The sequence below is a fragment of the Sabethes cyaneus genome, chromosome 3 (assembly GCF_943734655.1).
Source record: "Sabethes cyaneus chromosome 3, idSabCyanKW18_F2, whole genome shotgun sequence".
Taxonomy (NCBI): domain Eukaryota; kingdom Metazoa; phylum Arthropoda; class Insecta; order Diptera; family Culicidae; genus Sabethes; species Sabethes cyaneus.
The window spans coordinates 94,120,088-94,138,010 of record NC_071355.1 but is presented as its reverse complement, the minus strand read 5'-3'; the positions used below and the strand labels follow the sequence as shown (position 1 = coordinate 94,138,010).

Genomic DNA, 17,923 nt, shown 5'->3' with positions numbered 1-17,923 from the left:
GTAGAAATCTAGTGGAAACGCGATAATGGAATAATTGTCAGGTTTTATTCGAGTTAAGTTGGTAATTTTCGAGTTGTTGTTGTACGCATTAACTTGATCAGTTATTGCTGATCGCCAATATCAGTAGTAATTAACCGACAGAGATATTTCACGGTATTATGTTGTGCAATATGGAAGGTCAACATTCAAATTCGTATTGAGTAATTCGCTTTACCTAATATTTTTTTAGAGTTCAGCAAACTGTATTTATTTGAACCCAAGTGACCGATCTTATTGATATTCAATTGACATATTGTGAATTATTGAATTGTAACTCTAATTTATTAAACACAAAGCACACTTCAAATTGTGACCGGATACTCCGGATAGCAAAACGTTTTAATTTCAACACATGTACATTGTTGATTAATATTATTGGTCACAGGTGGTCTAACCGAGGCTCAAACGTAAGATACCGTGGAGACATTCTCATGGTACGTTGATCTCTGGAAATTTGCAATTCAATTTAGTACTTATTATCACTGGCTCAGTGGCATCATGGCATGGCAGTGTTCGACAATGACAATACAATCAAGCAACATTCGTCGTCGATGACGCAAGCTTCCTCTTAAGTTTTGTTCATTGTTATTCCGCTTTGCAGTCGACCATCACTGACAAAGAGGGAATCCTCTGCAGAAGTTTTACTTTCGCATCCGTCTGAAGAAATTACATTTTCCAAACGAACTTGTTACTTTGTGGTGAAACGGTAAGTCAAAATACAGATATTTACTTTCAATCAAGCAAAAACCCAGGTAACCAATAAGCATTAATATAAGCAGTAAATCAATCGTTTATTAGCATCCCAGGCGTTTTATACTGCAGGTTGCTGTTTATCAGACTTTTGACTGCATAACTGTTGTAAATTGGCATCCACAATTCTATTTTATTTCTTCTTGTCGGTAACTAGCTGCAAATAAGCAGTATAAGAGGGCTAGCAGTAAAGTAGCCGCATATTTTGCCAAAATAGCATTTAAGTAGGATTTAAGGCAACTTAAATACTTATTGGCTTGCATTTAAATTGCATTAGAAATGCTTATTGGTTACCTGGGAAGTTTTTTATATACGGGTCTTTCCGTGTCAATTTAGGGTAGGGAACCTATTTTAGGCAGTCTAAACGGATCACTGATTGTTTTATGGGTTAACTAAGTGGGGGATATCAGCATACCAATCTTCTTGTTATTCTAAGTTCTTCAAGCTGTTACCACTAAAAGTCACTATTATTAAGCTAAACTTCTGATTGTTTACATTAAAAATGAAGACACTGGAACTAATTAGTCGGAACACATTTTAATCACTAAGGTGCTTTTTTCAGCAGTCCAGAAATTCACTGATATTTTGCCAACCTGTCCCGAGTGGTCGTGGGTTCGAATCTTAGTAGAATCAGGCCATTCGATGTTAAGTGACTTTAGCATGGGTTTATTCCCAGGGCCCTCCTTATTCTTCCTTCTGCATTCTGCATTTACTTACAATGCCTCTTGCCAGGGCAAGTTGTAAGAGTGGTACTTGCTTGAGGTGCGAATGAAGCCTCTTGTTCGAGGGCAAATTATAGCTTGTTCCGCTTCCTGGTTCTAGGAACGAGATTAGTAATGCATAAGTAGTAAGAAACACATACATACACACATACACACCCTCACTCTGTGCTGAACTCTGTTTTACCGTCCATGAAGCCTCTAGCCGGGACTGGTTATAAGAATGATACTTGCTCGAGGTGCGAATGAAGCCTCTTGTCCAAGGACAAATTGTTACTAGTCTCCGCACTTCCTGGCTCTAGAGCTAGATTGATTGAAAATTAATAAGAAGCGTAAAGGGAAAAAGGGGTGAAAACACACCGTCACTTTAAGCACGAATAATAAAAGCAGTTCGCTCACTCTATAGCGATACTGCAAAAACAACGAAGTGCGGAACAACACCTGGATAAGATCACAATAGATCAAAATCTGGTCGTAGTGATAATACCCACATACACACAAAAAAACCTGTCCCAAATTAATACTGTTATAAGCTATTTCTTATCGACAACACAGTAAACTGTGTTCGGCATAGAGCTGTGTGAATTCATAGTTCATTTTTCGCCTGCACACTTTGTTCTACTGTACGTTACTGGAGATTGTTCTTAGCACTTGACAACTTCCAAGGTCATCCTTGAGCATTATCCACGTTTCATGCCCGTAGAGAATAACCGGTCTAATGAGCGTCTTATACAGGGTATACTTTGAACGAGGGTTCAGTCTGTTCGACCGCAATTGCTTGTGAAGCCCACAGTAAGCACGATTTTGATGGAGGGCTCCGTAGCCGCAAGGTAATCGAGTCTGCTTTAACAAGCGAGTGGTCGTGGGTTCGAATCTTAGTAGATCAAGCCATTCGATGTCAAGTGACTTTAGCATGGGTTTATTCTCAGGCCCCTCCATTTTACCCTTCCTTCATGCTGAATTCTATATTTACCCTCTGAAGCCTCTTGACAGTGCAAACGTCCCTCCTATAGTTAAGTGTACTGGTCAGAGGTACAAATGAGTCCTCGCCAGGGACGGCTATAATATGGGATAGTACTGGCAGCGAGGAATAAAAGTGGGTAAAGTAGATTAAGCTTTGAAGGAAGGGTAAGCCCCAATACACACAAGCACGCATAAAGTTTAATAAAGCATATCGCTCATTCAATAGCGATTATAGCAAAAAGAAATGCAGTGTAGGTCATACAGCAAACACCCGGGCGATATCACAATAGATCAACTACACTGGTCGCAGTGATGAGTCCACACATGGAAAAAAGCACGATTTTCGCTGATAATACGCCTCCGAATTGCACAGCTGGTGTCATTGTCCACCGTTATCAGTGAGTGAGCCAACAAGATAGACTAAATTCGTCAACTACCTCAAACTCATCGCCGTCGATCGGCCTCGGTTCGGCCGGCTAGCATGTACTTTGTTTTAGGCAATCTTTGATGTTTCGTGCTTTGGTCTGGTCTTCTGTTCAGTCACCTTCACAGATATTCTGCCGTTAATATCCATGTCATCGGCAAAGCAGACGAACTGATTTGGTTTGTTGAAGATCGTGCCTCGCGTGTTGATAGACGCTCGGCTCATAACACCTTGCGGCGCCATGTTGAACAGTAGACCTTGAAGAAGCCCTCCGTACGATTTGAATGAAGTCAACAATGCACCCGAAACACAGCACTGTGTGCCATCTATCGTAAATTGATTGATGAGTTTCCTGGGGAAGCCGTTCTCGTCATGATTTTTCATAATAGTTTTCGGTCGATACCCAGGTAACCAATAAGCATTACCAATGCTATTTACATGCAAGCCAATAAGCGCCTTAATTGCTATTTAAATGCTACTTTGGCAAAATATACAACTACTTTAGTGCTAATCCTCTTATAATGCTGACAATGGTTGTTACCAGCTGATTACAACAGCTACGCATTCAAAAAGCAAATATACAGCAGCGTGCTGTATAAAACGCCAGATATGCTAATAAGCGATTGATTTACTGCTTATGGTAATGCTTATTGGTTACCTGGGTAGTATCATATGCAGCTTTGAAGTCAACGATCAAATGGTGCTTGGAAATTGACGATCTTTTTGGAGAATCTATCTCATTATAAATATTTGATCTATTCTTCAACGAAGCCGGCTTGATAAATTTCCACAAATCTGTTCGCAATTGGTGAGAGTCGGCAGAACATGATTTGGGACAGCACTGTGTAGGGAGCATTGAGAACGGTGATCGCACGATAGGTCTCATACTCCAACTTGCCCTAATGCATCGGGTAGATGACCCCATCTTTCCACTCCTCCGGTAGCTGTTCTGCATCCCAAATTCTAATAAACAACCAGTGCAGACAAGTGGCCAGCTTTTCTTGACCCATTTCAATAAGTTCCGCTCTGATGCCATCATTCCCAGCCGATTTATTGTTCTTTTGCTGCATCATGACGTTCGCCAGTTAAGTTAAGTCATGTTAAGACAGTTAAGGACTTCGCCTATCGTTGGGGCTGATATCTCTTCACCGTTTATCGCACAGCACGTTTGTTGCCGTAGCGCATCTGCGGTGTTTCGACGTACACGTCTCGAGTTTCACGACCATGGCTTCCACTGGGGCTGGTTATCCGATTACTACTAAAGTTGCTCGTATCCTGGTCCCAGCCTGGGAACGCTAGTAACTTACTTAGGGGAATTGTGTATAACGTGCCCCCCTGGCCAATGTGCCCTCCCTTCGTTTTTCCCTAAACAAGCGAAATTAAAATACAAAACCACCTAGAAACCATAGTATTTGATGGAACTAGCCTACTATGCAAGTATGACAGTTGCTACATGCTGTAAAAACAAAACAAAAATAAATTTGTTTTTGAGCAGCTTCTGATGTAACTTTTGACATCGTTTCCATAAGCTATTTTCTTGGCAAAATCTGCAAATAACCCGTTGTTGCGATTCGATTGCGTGAATTGAACTTCAAAAAGACATCCCTGCCAAAAATTATGGTATGAAACGCTTGATTTGCTTTAGCATTTAATATTTTATCAAATAAGTAAAAGCAGGCCAAAATGCCCCACTTGCGGTGGTGCAATTTGCCCCCTTGCAAATATGGCTATAAACATAGGTAAACAGATCTAAGTTGAAGTTAATTGCCATTATTTAATTCAATTAGTATTGTAGAGTAACCGTGGTGGGAATAATTTATTACCAACGTCCAAATTCCAGGTAATTCAACTACGCGGTGCAAAATGCCACAGCTGCAGTATAATGTGCCCCATGCAAAAAAGAAAAAATGCACCAGAAGGCCAAAACTAGGTTTATTTAATATAAAAATACGATATGTTAAAAACAACGGAAATAGGTTTACTTTCTACAAAATAGAGTTGGTCTGTCACTGGTAGAAATACTCAAATTACCGCATTGGACATATTATACCGCAGATGGGGCATTTTACCCCACGGAGACGAGAAACAAAACATTTAGGTGCTTTTATTAAATAATTCCTAGCATATTTATTACACAATACTAAATGAAATAAACAATTGCAATTGGTTTTTAGCTCAAATACCAACATATACTCGTAGTTGTGACGTTAATTTGGGGATGCATAATAGGGATTAATCCATTTATTCTTAGGGGGGGCACATTATACACAATTCCCCTACTTACTTACTGGCCCATATATCCGGCAGAAGCAAGGGATGAAATCAGATATCTCCACTCCCCACGATTACGCACCATGGCTTTCACCTGTCGCCAGACCAGATGCCATCTGCTAAGTAATGTCGCCATGAACCTCTGGGTCTGCCTCCTCTACATTGAACTTGAGGATTCCAGTCGACTGCGGATCTCTTTCGCTGCTTTTCTCAAGGTATGCCCGATACACTATTACACTTCCACCGACGTCCTCGAATTCCTGTTACTCTCGGACGTTGACGACATCGACTATGGAGTTCCTCATTAGATATACAGTTGTTTGGCGACCAGCCACGAATGATATATCGCAGGTAGCGATTAGGAAATATCCGAAGTTTTTGCGTTGTCTCCGCTGAGATGCGCCACGTTTCGCAGGTGTACAGCAATATGGATTTAACGTTAGAGTTAAAAATTCTGGTTTTGATATGAAGAGGGGTTTGATTTGGGCACCAAATATTTCACACACCAGCAAAGGCACTCCTGGCCTTTCTGATTGGTGTGGCTATATCAGTCTTGATACCACCAGTAAGGTTACTGAAAAGCCTCCACCGCTCATCCTGTTGTCCTGCTATTGTAAACTTAGTGGGATTGTCAGTTTGCACTACCATAGACTTAGTTTTTGCTACATTAACTGTGAGATTAGCTACCTGAGAGCTCTCGAAGAGGTCATCTAACTTACTCTGCATATCGATTCGACGTTGGGCGAGCTAGATAATGACGTCGGCTAGGTCGAGGTCCTCGCCTTGGTCTACTGTCAATCGCTCTAATAACCCATCCATACATAACGATGAGAAACAGCCGCGGTGATAAGATGCTGCTTTGTTTCACGCCAGTTGTAACCCTTATAGGTTCGGACAAGACGTCATTGTGCAACATTTTGCACGAGAACACCTCGTACTGAACATCGATGAGATGGACTAGCTTATCTGAAACTCCTCTACTCTTAAGCCTAGTATCCAGCTGAAAAGAAAACAGCTCAAGAAAAAATGCTGGTATTTACCGAAGAAATTTTGACAACTGCAAGGCAAGCAATTATCTGTCATTTTTTCTTGTGGTAATAATTGCGCCGGATATTATTCCGTACGGAAAAGTGACGTTTCAATTCACTAGCATGTAAAACTGCGCCATCTGAAAGTAAAACAATATTTCTTGTGAGGTGCATACTGGTAAAGAAATCGCAAACGGAAAATCTTTTCTTTAGCATTTCTTGGCCTATCTTTTTGCCTATTTCTTTTCAGGTCGATACTAGGCTTTAGGTGCGCTCAGATGTTTTCGTGGTTGAGTCGGTCAAATGCTTTTTCAAACTGTAGCTCAATGTATTATAAAACATCCGTACAATAGTAAGTACTCATATGGCTAACTGGGCTATATTTTGCCTTTGGCAAGTGTACTTTTTATGAATAAATGAATAAAAATAAAAAAATGATAGTTGGGGTAAAACTATTATTTGTTATGCTAAATTACCAGTTGAAATATATACTGTATACAGTAGCAGCTGATTGTTTTATTGCTATAAGAACAAATCATTGAAAGATAAAGCAAGTCTTTATATAGGTAACAGTAATAATGCCCGAGCATAATGTTTTTTAAAGTTGAATGTTCATTCGAGATTCATACAATTGCCCGCAGTATTGCGTGTTACGTGAAATAAATTTTCAGAGTGGCCAACTTCAACTGAAGCAAAGTTTAAACTTCCACGCCTCTGGCTTCCGAGAGACCGTTTACATAGATAAATTCAATTCATCGTGTCAAGTGAAAGAAACCACAAAGAAAAATGCAACATATTGTTTAATGAAATCAGAACACCTCGTGGATAAATCTAAAAGCATGCATTGCGGTGATCACAATGAAGGAACAAAATCGGTATGACTTGCTCTTGCAGGTTGAGCTGGTTCGAGCTACCTGAAATGAATCCATTCGAATGTGAAACAATTACTCAAATGCTTTACCACGGATTGAGAAACGGACGGGGTTTACACGGTGGATGCCAGCCGCAGCCAGCAGCGAACGGTTTGACTGGCAAGTCATTTGCGTTTGCGTTTGCGTACTCTGTAGATGAGGGACAAAAAACAACGACACGATGAATTAATTCGGTCGCAGCATACTCCATTGTGTTATATCCAATCTGCTGACAAATCGAGGCCACCATCACGACGTCGAACAACACTAGCCAAGCAGAAGACGTTAAGTCAAGCTTAGGGCTGACTATAAAGGCACGAACCCAGCAACGCACCCACGATTTGTTGTTTTTTTTTCAGGTTACCCGCTTATGTCAAGTTCACAGTCCATTGAAAGTGAACGAATTCTCGCGACCTCAAAAGTTTCTCACCTAACGTGTTATTATAATCTTCTTATCATGTTATCACTGTCAACGGCGTCACCATCATCGGTGAAAGTTATTCTTATAAGCAGGCTTTACTCACTTGCTTTTCTCCCAATTTCATAATTCCAACTAGCCAAACCAGTTCCTACCTGACATCAATTAAACGATAGTTGCGAATCAAGATGCGTTGCGTAAATTGTCGTCTTAAGTGACACTAATTTTTCCCATCACCACGCCTACCAGTCGATCAATTAAGTATCGAATGCCCATTTTAAAAGAAAACGCAACCCATGAATAAACAATCCTCGAGTGGGTACTTTCTCAGACCTATGTGTGAATGTAAAATAAGTGGAGTGACAGTTATTTTCTGCATGTCTACCATAGCTTGATTGAAGAGAAACGTCTTTCTTTAAAATATGCTTATTGATAACAGCTTTCCTCTTTGCAACCAAAGATTATATTTTCCGATATATTCGGCGTTTCTTAGAAGTACCTATGTTATTAGCGGCACTTTCCCCTAAATTATCAACTATCGTGGGAACTTCGTTCCCACCGTAACATCCGGTACAAGTTTGTCTCTTTGATCGCGTTAAAATTACTCATTTATCGTACCATTTGACAAGCCCCTGACAGGAAGCCATATTTGTGGGACTAGATTCACAGCTCGTTCTCTAGACACTTCACACAAAGCTGAAACTAAGAAATGTTCACCTAAATTACAGCTGATGTGTATATGCCTCCCGATTACTTCGTTATCCGAGGCAGGATTTGTTGATAAGCCAAAGGAAAAGTGGACCAAAATTTAAATTTTTTTTTAAAATATAAAAAAAATTATTCTGTGCAGCAAATCTTAAAGAGACGTGTTTTATTATTTATTTTTCAAAATGTATTGGGGTTTATGTTTTAGTGTAAAACCATTGTTTCAGCTTTACTGCTTACCATTACTTATTACTCGAACTTTTTCCCAAACACAGCCATTCAGCCTTTGCTTCTTTTGGGGTTTAGTCACCGTAACTGAATTATTTATCATAAACAAATCTTATAAATATTCTTTGCATCAGCTGTTTTCCCAGTTGTTTGGCAGCCAAATTCAAATTTTTGCTTGAACTTCTTTTGCAGTTGGCCCTTCACAATTGACCAATATTCGTCAATCGGCCATAGTCCCGAAGTATTGACTGGATTCCGCTCCTTAGGGACCACAGTAACGTCATTGTCTTTGTGCCGCTGTTTGCCCGAACCTGAATAATGACGGTTTGCGGTAGAGCCAGAAAAGGCAATCAACCTCATGTTGCTCCAGACAAGGCAGCAAACGCCAACCGAGAAACTTTTATTTTGTAGTCTTCTGGGGCACTCTGTCGATCGAACAAAGTAAGTTCTTGTGCAGGATTTTGAACAAAAACGACAATGTACAATGCAGTCGTATTTAGTAAGCCTATTATCATAGAGCTTTTCTAACGCTTTTTTGGCTCCAGATTATGATCCAACACAATTTGTATTTTGAATTTGTACTGCTTCCGTCTTGTGGTGACAACTTGAAGATTTATTCGAAAAGAGTCACAACTTTCGAATTTGCTTTTAACTTCCTGCTATTGACTTGAAGGATGGTCAGACGTCCAAAATCATTATAGGATAATTTAAAATAATTCAACAATTCAGCCCACTTACAAGAACAAGAACTACAAAAGTCTGCTTTTCAGCGAAATTTTGATAATAACGGGTGGCAACTAAAATTTGTTTTGTTGAAAAAAAATTAACGAACATTTGAAAACGGCCCATAATCGACTGTTCGGCAAAACTTCCGTTTGATGTCGGAGCAGGAGCGTTGAACGGCCGTCATGTCATTTTGCGAATGCAATTTTTGATTCTACTAATCGATTGTTTTGCAATTCGTGACTCTCCAGTTATTTTTGTACACCGAGGAGCTTATAATCCCAAAGAAATCTTCGATTGGGTGACACTGAAGCAGATTTTTCAGGTTGTGGTTTTTAGGTAAAAATGGGATCGAATGGATATTTAGATATGGGATATTCAGGAACGATTGTGTTTTTTGGCGTAATGCGATGATGCTTTATCCGGCCAAAACAAAAAATAATGCCAGGCAGAGGAGATAGAGAGAGAGAGCGAGCTAACACATACACACTCTCATTTCATTTCTCTTTAAGCTTGTTTGTTACTGTGCATAGGACCTCGAAAAAATTCCAAAAATTTAGTTGCCGCCTGTTATTTGCTCGTTAGTTTTACTTGATGTGAAATTTTATGTCATTTTAGTTTTAAATAATGCCATTCAACTTCAAATGACCGCTACGATTTTTTGCACTGTTTTATTCTAACGGTCCAAAATTAGATATTAGTTATATATTAGTATTAGATATATATTAGTATTTCGGTTGATGTGGCCGCCATAGTGATCCAGATTTTGTATTCAAGGCCTTGAATTGAAGCTGGTTTATTGGTATATACTTTAACACATACACATATCCGCACAAAGGATAGGTTCATGGTGCCATGTCGCAGGATCTTGGTGGCCAATTGAATAGTCTCTTTGCCCATTTGTTGCATAGAAAAGGACCTACTTATTACTTTACTCTAGTGGCGACGGTCCGTTATCAATCCTGCACCAAACGACCTCCAGTACTGTCGGTCCTGAGCTGCTGTTCTCCAACCCCCTTGAACACCAGCTGAACGCGCATCGTCCGCCAAGGGGCACATCCATCGGGTGCGGTGTCTGTCCTGACGTGTACGGCTACTTCCTGGTTCTCTGCTGAAAATAGTTTTAGTAATAGTGACGTCGGGCATTCTGGCTACGTGCCCAGTCCACCACAGCCTGCCACATTGTGCTACCTTCACTATATCAGCTTATTGGTATACTTTTGGTTCAAGCGTCTATGCCACACTCCATTTTCCATTTAGCCAACAAGTATTAATCACAGAATATTTCGTTCAAAAACCCCAAGCACCCGACGATCAACGTCAATGATTTATGTCCGTAAAGGGCCATCGGGAGTATTAGTGTTCTGTAGAGTGCCAGATTTGTGCGAATTTTCAAATTACGAAACTAGCAACGTATATGAATTCCTCCACTTCATTCATATCTACTTCATTCATATTCATAACTAGCTCCATCTCGGCACCAACACCATTTGGACTCTCGAGTTCCCTACCAGCAAACATGTACTTCGTTTTGGCGGTGGCCTCACACGCTATTCCAACACATGATTTTGATCCATCCAGCGTCCCACGGATCAGTGTAACTCGTTTCGTCGGAAGACAATGCTCTAGCATTATCTGCCACAGCTCATTTCGTTTGACTGAATCGTACGCCTCCCTAAAGTCCTCGAACGGATGATGCGTCTGCAAGTTGTTCTCCCGGAACCGCTGCCGGTTTCAGTCTACAGCATAGGATACGGGAAAATATCTTATAGGCAGAATTGAGTAATGTAACGCCTCGATAGTTTTTATACTGGAGTCGATGATCTGTTTCGATATTATGGCAAATGAGGCCATCCAAACACTCGTCTCCTCGGGCATTTATTCTTCCTCTCAGAACTTGACAATGATCCGGTGGATTGTCACGTACAGCAGTTCACTCCCCGTTTTTAGAAGTTCAGTCGAGATACCGTCCCAGCAGCTTTACTGTTTTTCAGTTTACTGATTGCCTTGTTAACATCCTCCTGTGTTGGTGGCTCTACAGCTTGGCTATCGCTCACAATTCTCCTTCTGTTCCTGCTGATCTTCGTGTTTATCTTTTTATTCATCAACGTCTGGAAGTGTTTCTTTCACCTGGCTGCTACCTCTATGTTGTCAGTAAGCAGGTTGCCGGTACTATTATTACTGTGCATTGCACATCACAGGCATGGCAGAATTCCTGCGTCTCACCGTTTGGAAGAAACTCGGTGTGTCGTTGCTGGCGAATCTCTCCTCTGTGCTGGCGAGCACGTGCTTCTCGTACACGCATTTTTTTAGACGGTGGGTTCTTTTTTCTGCAGCTCGAGTCTCTCTATATTATAGTGAGCATGCCGATACCATCTATCTCGCAATTGTTTCAATGGCACCACCGTGGAGGTTCGTCCACAATCCACTTATATCTTCTTCCTTTTATTCCTGCTGTTCTGCGATTCGTTCATCAAGCTTTCTGGCGTATTTCGCTGTCACGTTACCGCTGGATGTTAAAACGGAGCATCATCTCAGTGTGAGCCTTCGCCGCGTTCGACAACTTTGCGCGACTATTACACACGACGAGATAATGGTCAGAATCGATATTTGGTCCCCGATATTTGAACCGTACATCGAGAACATCCCAAAGGTGTCCACTGTCGACCATCAACCATGACATGATGGATCTGAGAGCTAGGGTCTCCATTTGGATGCATGCAGGTGTGTTTCTGAATATTGAGACGTGGGAAGTAGATGCTACAGAAAGCCATTCCTCTGGCTGTGGCAATATTCATGAGCACGTCCTGAGGCATCGTTGGTCGACAGATGAAGGCTATGTCTTCCAATGACAGGACGGAAAACTTCGTCCCTCCCGATCTGCGCATTTTCATCTCCGATGATGATTTGCACGTCATGTTTTGCGCACTCTCTACAGGTTCTGTCGTAGAACTCTTGCTTAGTATCATCATTTGTCCAAAGCGTTCAATACTAAGTTCACGTTTAATTTCAAATCCTATTTTAAGTCTAATTGAATTTCAATTTTAAGCTCAATTTTAAGTTCTGTTTCAAGTGCAATTCCACGTCTAATTTCAAATCCTATTTCTTAACTGATTTCGAGTTCAATTTCATATTAATTTAAAGTGCACATTCAAGTGGTGTTTAATTCCCAATTTGGAAGTTTTAACAACTCTAAACCGTAAGGCCATAACCTGTAAGCTATACGTTCCTCACAACAAACAATAATTTTAGGAAAAAAAATTGGCAAAAAAGCATTCTAAAACTTTTACAAACTCTTTTTGTATCTTTTTAACGGTAGCAGAAAGTAATGAAACGAAGATATTGATAGGATCCAAACAGAACTGGACCAAGTGTGCTAGGCAAAGAGCGGAATAATGAGGTAGGGGAGGGTCGTTGAAGCAACGCTTAAAAAGTTGTGTGAAGGTATAATTGGAGCCAGGGGCTTGGCCCTGGGTGGTTTCGAATCCGGTTATAATTGACTGACACCATCCTGGTTGAATCCTATCAACATCTTTGTTTCATTACCTTTGACTATCGTCCCATCTGTTGATTGTAAAAAACTGCCGTTATAAAAAAATATTATATGAAGTCAGACCTTCATTAAAAGGTCAAGACAAAAAACAAGAGGTTGGTTTAAACACTTTTTACCAGCATTCGATTTTTTTTATAAATGTCAAATAATGTAAAAGTTCGCTTATCAACGTGTCACATGATTAAGATTGACAGCTTCAGCAATAATAGAAATACTCTTGTTATATTTGCATTCTTAAAACATGAAATTAAATCGGCTTTTAGTAAAATGCATGTCATCCAGTATTCTTCTCTTCCCAATATAAACGAAATACTTTTTGGCAGCTATAATTAAAATCAAGCTTCTCGGCTCACCTTGAACTACCTCGATATTGGTCAAAAAAGCACTCACTCATCGTAAATTGAATTAGCACCAAACTCTTAAATTGCTCGGCTACGAAATCTGTCGAACGGAAGGTCAAGTCTACTGAAGGACGTGCTACCCAGGCTTTGCTTTTATGATTAAAATTCTCAACGAAAACATGTGTTAATATTAACGATTCTGGTCAATCGATCGTTGCAAAATGAGTTTGTATCTTCGTTTGCATAAATAATCTATAAAAGCACATTATTTTAGCACTACTGTCATAATACAAATTAACACTTTGATTCTTAATGAAGTTTCTGGAAGGTTGTAAATCTAGAGGCTGTAATAAAACGAATGCTCAAAGAGTAAAGCTAAATCCACACGATTCGAACCGTTAAATTAGGAGTCAAACAAACAAATTAAATAAACAAAGGTGTTATAATTTTTCGTGTCAATAAAAATTGTGTTTTGTACAGATTATTGGTATATCCAACGTTGGGGAAGATTTTGTTATACTTCTTTTCAGCGAATAGTTCAGAAGATTCGCGTTTTTTTCAGTGAAATACAGTCCAAAGAAATGGTGACTTCATGTCCTTTTTTCCAGTTTCGGCTTTCTCCCTCTGTAAGCAATTACTTGGGGTTTTCCTATCAAAAAGGTAAACCCCAATTTTTTTGGCAAAGTTTGACTGATCATCGAATCGAAACATGTAAGTTAAGATGATGTCTTATGACATTTACGCAAATTCAATTGAAGGCCGCTCCCTTCTTGAATGTTTTACTCGATTCTTCTTGTTCGTAAAAAATTACATTGCCCAATTATAAGTTTCGATTATCTCACTTTGCCAGAAGACGGCCGGCACAGCCGTAGGGCTTGATTGATTTACATTTACGTTAATTTCAGACAACTTTCACAGAGCCTCATTCGACATTCCACAGAATAAGCGCACGCATACATGTTGCCGGCGGTATGAGTAACGTCATAAGTTCACCCGAAAGCGAAAGTTTTAGCTCGTCAAAATAAATAAATAAATTGATCTGACGGGCATTGGCGACTAAAAGGTTTCACTCTTCCTTTCGTTGAATCAATCTCGTTTCGATTGCCATTCCCTTAAAGGGTTGGCTCGATTCGAGCATTCTCGGCAATACAGGTTTTATTCCGTTCGACATAAGTGTATGCGCTCGACTAGCGACTGTTGGCGACTGTTATAACAAACCCAATGAATGTCATTTACTGTAATAATAGTATTCAGTGGCTTATAGCTTTTTACCATTAATCCCGCATTCCAACTCATAAGATGGAATTGTTATAGCCGAGCGATTTGGGTCACCGGAGGTATTTGGGGAAGCTGTGTGTAAGCCTGCGACGAAGGTATTGTACAACGGGTTGGAGGATTTTCGGTACACACAGAAAAAAATATTTTTTTCGGATTATGCTTGTTTAATACAAAAGCTTTGAATTCTGGTGTGCGACAAAAGTGACTTTCTGGTTTAAAGATATATTGGAGAGTTTCCGACTCCACTATACAATTAAAAAATGCTCATAAAACGACATTTCGACCGGTGCCGCTAAAAACTGTCTCGTCACATGAAGCCGTTAGTCATGGGAGAAAGAGTAGATCAGGTGCAATCATTCGCGCGCTTTTCTCAAGTTCCTTTTGCTTGAGCTATACCTTTTTTGGTTGTTTATTTATGAGAGGGTATAACTAGCGATTTAGCATAGCGATGTGACTGTGTCGCTCATTCATCTATTTGTATATTCTGATCCATAGCTTTCACATTTCTCTCGGAAACTTGTTTGACCAAAATCGTCTCTCTTGCATTTCAGACTGGGTTTACCTGCGCAATTAACAACATCAGTGCTGGCTGCGGCTCCAGAAAGAAAGCAATCGAAGCAGCAGATGCCGAGACGATTCGATTCGCCACGTAGATTTGACTCATCCCACGGAAGTGATACCGGTACTAGTACTCGGGAGTCGGAGTGCAGTGAAGAGCAGCAGCATTCTCCTTCCAGTCCTTTATCGCCAATTTCTTGCCAGTCTAAACTGTATGACTCATTGGCCGCCGAGTTGCGGGAAAAGCTGAGTGGAGGCGTTCCATTGCTGCTACCGGCCAAGGATTGTGATAAGTCAACAGGAAACGATTCGAGGAGGTATAAAAGTTTTGCCATTGAGTTAAATATTGGTGAATTTTTAAAAAACTTTGATTTCTAGATGCCGAAATCCTTGCATCGTTGGATCGGTAACATCGGTTGGTAACAAGCAAGGTGTTTCATCCCGTGGATCATCCGGCATTGGATCCGATTTGGCTCCCAGCCCAGAGCGACAGGATGCCCATAGTTCTAGTGGTAATACGTAGATTAGATTCTCATATCTTATACCAGCTAATTTGTACGATTTTCAGAGGAAGAATGGGTGAATGAACCAGAAGCTTCTATGATTAGTTCATCACATCAACGTGTTTCGAACGCTAGAGCAAAAGAGAGATACGTCGAGGAGCCAATGTCTCGCATAAGCAAGTATCGCGAACCTCCAACGACTTACCTATATCCGAACGTCCGACAAGACAATCATGCCCGATTCCAACGTTCTTCCAGCAGAGAAGAAGATAACAGTCTTCGCGGTTCTGTCAACTCTCGTGAGGAGGAAGTGAAGCCTATTATTACAAAACCAACTCCGTTGCAAGGTCGCTTCCGCGATGCATTCAATGGTGAACCATTTGCGGTCGAAGATCGTAAGAAGAAAATTACGATTGATGACAAGCGCTACGAGCAAGAAGAATTTCGACGAAAATCTAACCATTCGGACAGATATCACGAAAATGAGCAAGAAGAAAACTACCACTTCAAAAAATCATCTCCTGTTGGTGGAAAATACTACGATGGATATGAGCACGAGAAAATCCATTATCGCGAAAACCTTACTGATCGCCAAAAGTATCGGGAGATTATTTCCGAAAATTCAAAATATTGCGATGAGCCTCCCAAACGGGTAGGTTATCGAGACGAATATAGAGAATATTCACCCGAAAGAATGCATGGCAGAGGGAAATACTCACCGACCTATGATGATCATCGAGATTTCAAGATAGAGCGCGAATTTCGCGATCGTGATCATCCTAGAGTACTGTCAAACAGAGAACACCATTACGTGCGTGATGATAGTCCTGAAGATCGGTATAGAACGGGATTTAATGATCATAGACCGTATAGAGGAAACGAACCCGTAGGTTATCCCGATGCGATTGATAAGAATAGCAAACTACCATTCAAATCTTCCGAGGAATCGAAACGTATCCGGGATAGGTATGATGACCGATGGGAACGACAGCCCATGTACCCGGAGGACAATGCAGGTGATGATAAATATCGAGATATTGCAGCTCGCTATCGTGAAGACATTAGAAAGTCGCCCATTATGAAGGCTTCGGATTCTCGAACAAAATCAGTAGAAATCAAAACAAGCTCACCAGAATCTACGATTCGTAAAATATCGCCAAAAGACAGATTCCAAAATGCCAAGGAAAAGTTCCAGCAAATGGAACGTGACCGACACGAACAAGAACGTATCGAACGTGAACGCCAAGAACGGGAACAAGTGCTTCACGCAAAGCGGGCGGCTGAGGCTCCCAGGAGAAGTTCTCTTGAAGCGGTGGTTGTGAGTTCACGTGACAGCAATGATTGGAGCTCTGAAGAGGAAGAGATTTCGCCTAGAGGACATATACGGACATCTAATAGTGTTGGTTATCGTGAGGTAGACACAGGCGATCGCTATCCGGCAATGGATCGTGAACCAATGCCAGCTCGTGTAATTCCCGCTAAAAGTCTCGGAAATCTGAACAAAGGCTATCGCCATAGCTACGCCGAACCAAGGGCTCCACCAGTTTCACGAAGCAGTGGACGGGTTGGACTAGCTGCGGTTAACCCCTATTGATTCCGCACATGTGCTGATGTAAAAATGGTATGTCTACTTTCGTTCGATGGCCAATTGTAATTATAAATGTGCTTAATAATCCAATTACTACAGTATCGCTCATGTTGGCCTTGCGACAAATTGAACTACATAGTGAATATTATTTAGCCTGTGCTCACGTAGAATAACGGAATACTTGCATGTTTTGAAGTGCCTTATAGCAATAATCAGATTATAAACTTAGAAGTGTCTGCTGTAAACCTGGAAGTATTGACAATAAATGATTGAGGAAAATAACTAAACAATTTGTCTTATTAGAACAATGTATGGGTTATTTTTATTATTCGGCGGCGCGGCTTGTAATCTAGGTATTTTTTCATCCCAAATTCCATATTCCTTAATGATTGTTGGTTAACACTCTTAAGGTACAGGACCGTTACAAAATTGTACGCCATAGCGTAGAACACTTTCTACGCATAAATCAAGCATCACTGCAACACAAAACACAGTTTGATGACTTTGATTGCATTATAATTTTATTATTTTCGTCTTAAACTAACGTTAACGTTTCTTTTAAGTTTACAATGGTTTCAGTAGATAATAGTTAGTTTCAATAAGATACAAGACAACAATAACATCTAGCTTTTTTGTAAGTCATTCCTGCCAACGATTAGAAAATGTTTTATCATTTTCAAACAACATCTGTACATGTAGCGCAAGCTAGTATCACATTCTGATTTGGTGTTTCCGATCACTTCACCTGGCATATTTTTTCGATGATGTAGAGTCACTCAAATCAGGCAATTTTCATTGTACCAATAGATTCATTGTGCTCATTAACGGTTGCCGTTAAACTTGGAAGACAGCACAAATACGTGGGGATTGATTGTAGAGCATGTCGATTTAGCGCCCAAAATTCGTAAAACTAAGCTAATTGC

General features: G+C 40.4%; 1 protein-coding gene across 2 annotated transcripts in view; it reads left to right on the top strand.

The window, feature by feature from the left end:
- Positions 1-17,266, top strand: part of LOC128742174 (trichohyalin) — a 70,135-nt gene extending 52,869 nt beyond the window's left edge. The window contains exons 5-8 of one of the 2 annotated variants that reach the window (XM_053838431.1): positions 14,903-15,226; positions 15,288-15,421; positions 15,478-17,033; positions 17,100-17,266. In XM_053838431.1, the coding sequence (XP_053694406.1) occupies positions 14,903-15,226; positions 15,288-15,421; positions 15,478-17,006 (1,987 nt within the window). In that variant the 3' untranslated portion in view covers positions 17,007-17,033; positions 17,100-17,266. Of the gene's footprint in view, positions 1-14,902; positions 15,227-15,287; positions 15,422-15,477 lie in introns of both variants that reach the window. The other variant, XM_053838430.1, reaches the window with a different exon arrangement.
- Positions 17,267-17,923: the final 657 nt, after the last annotated feature.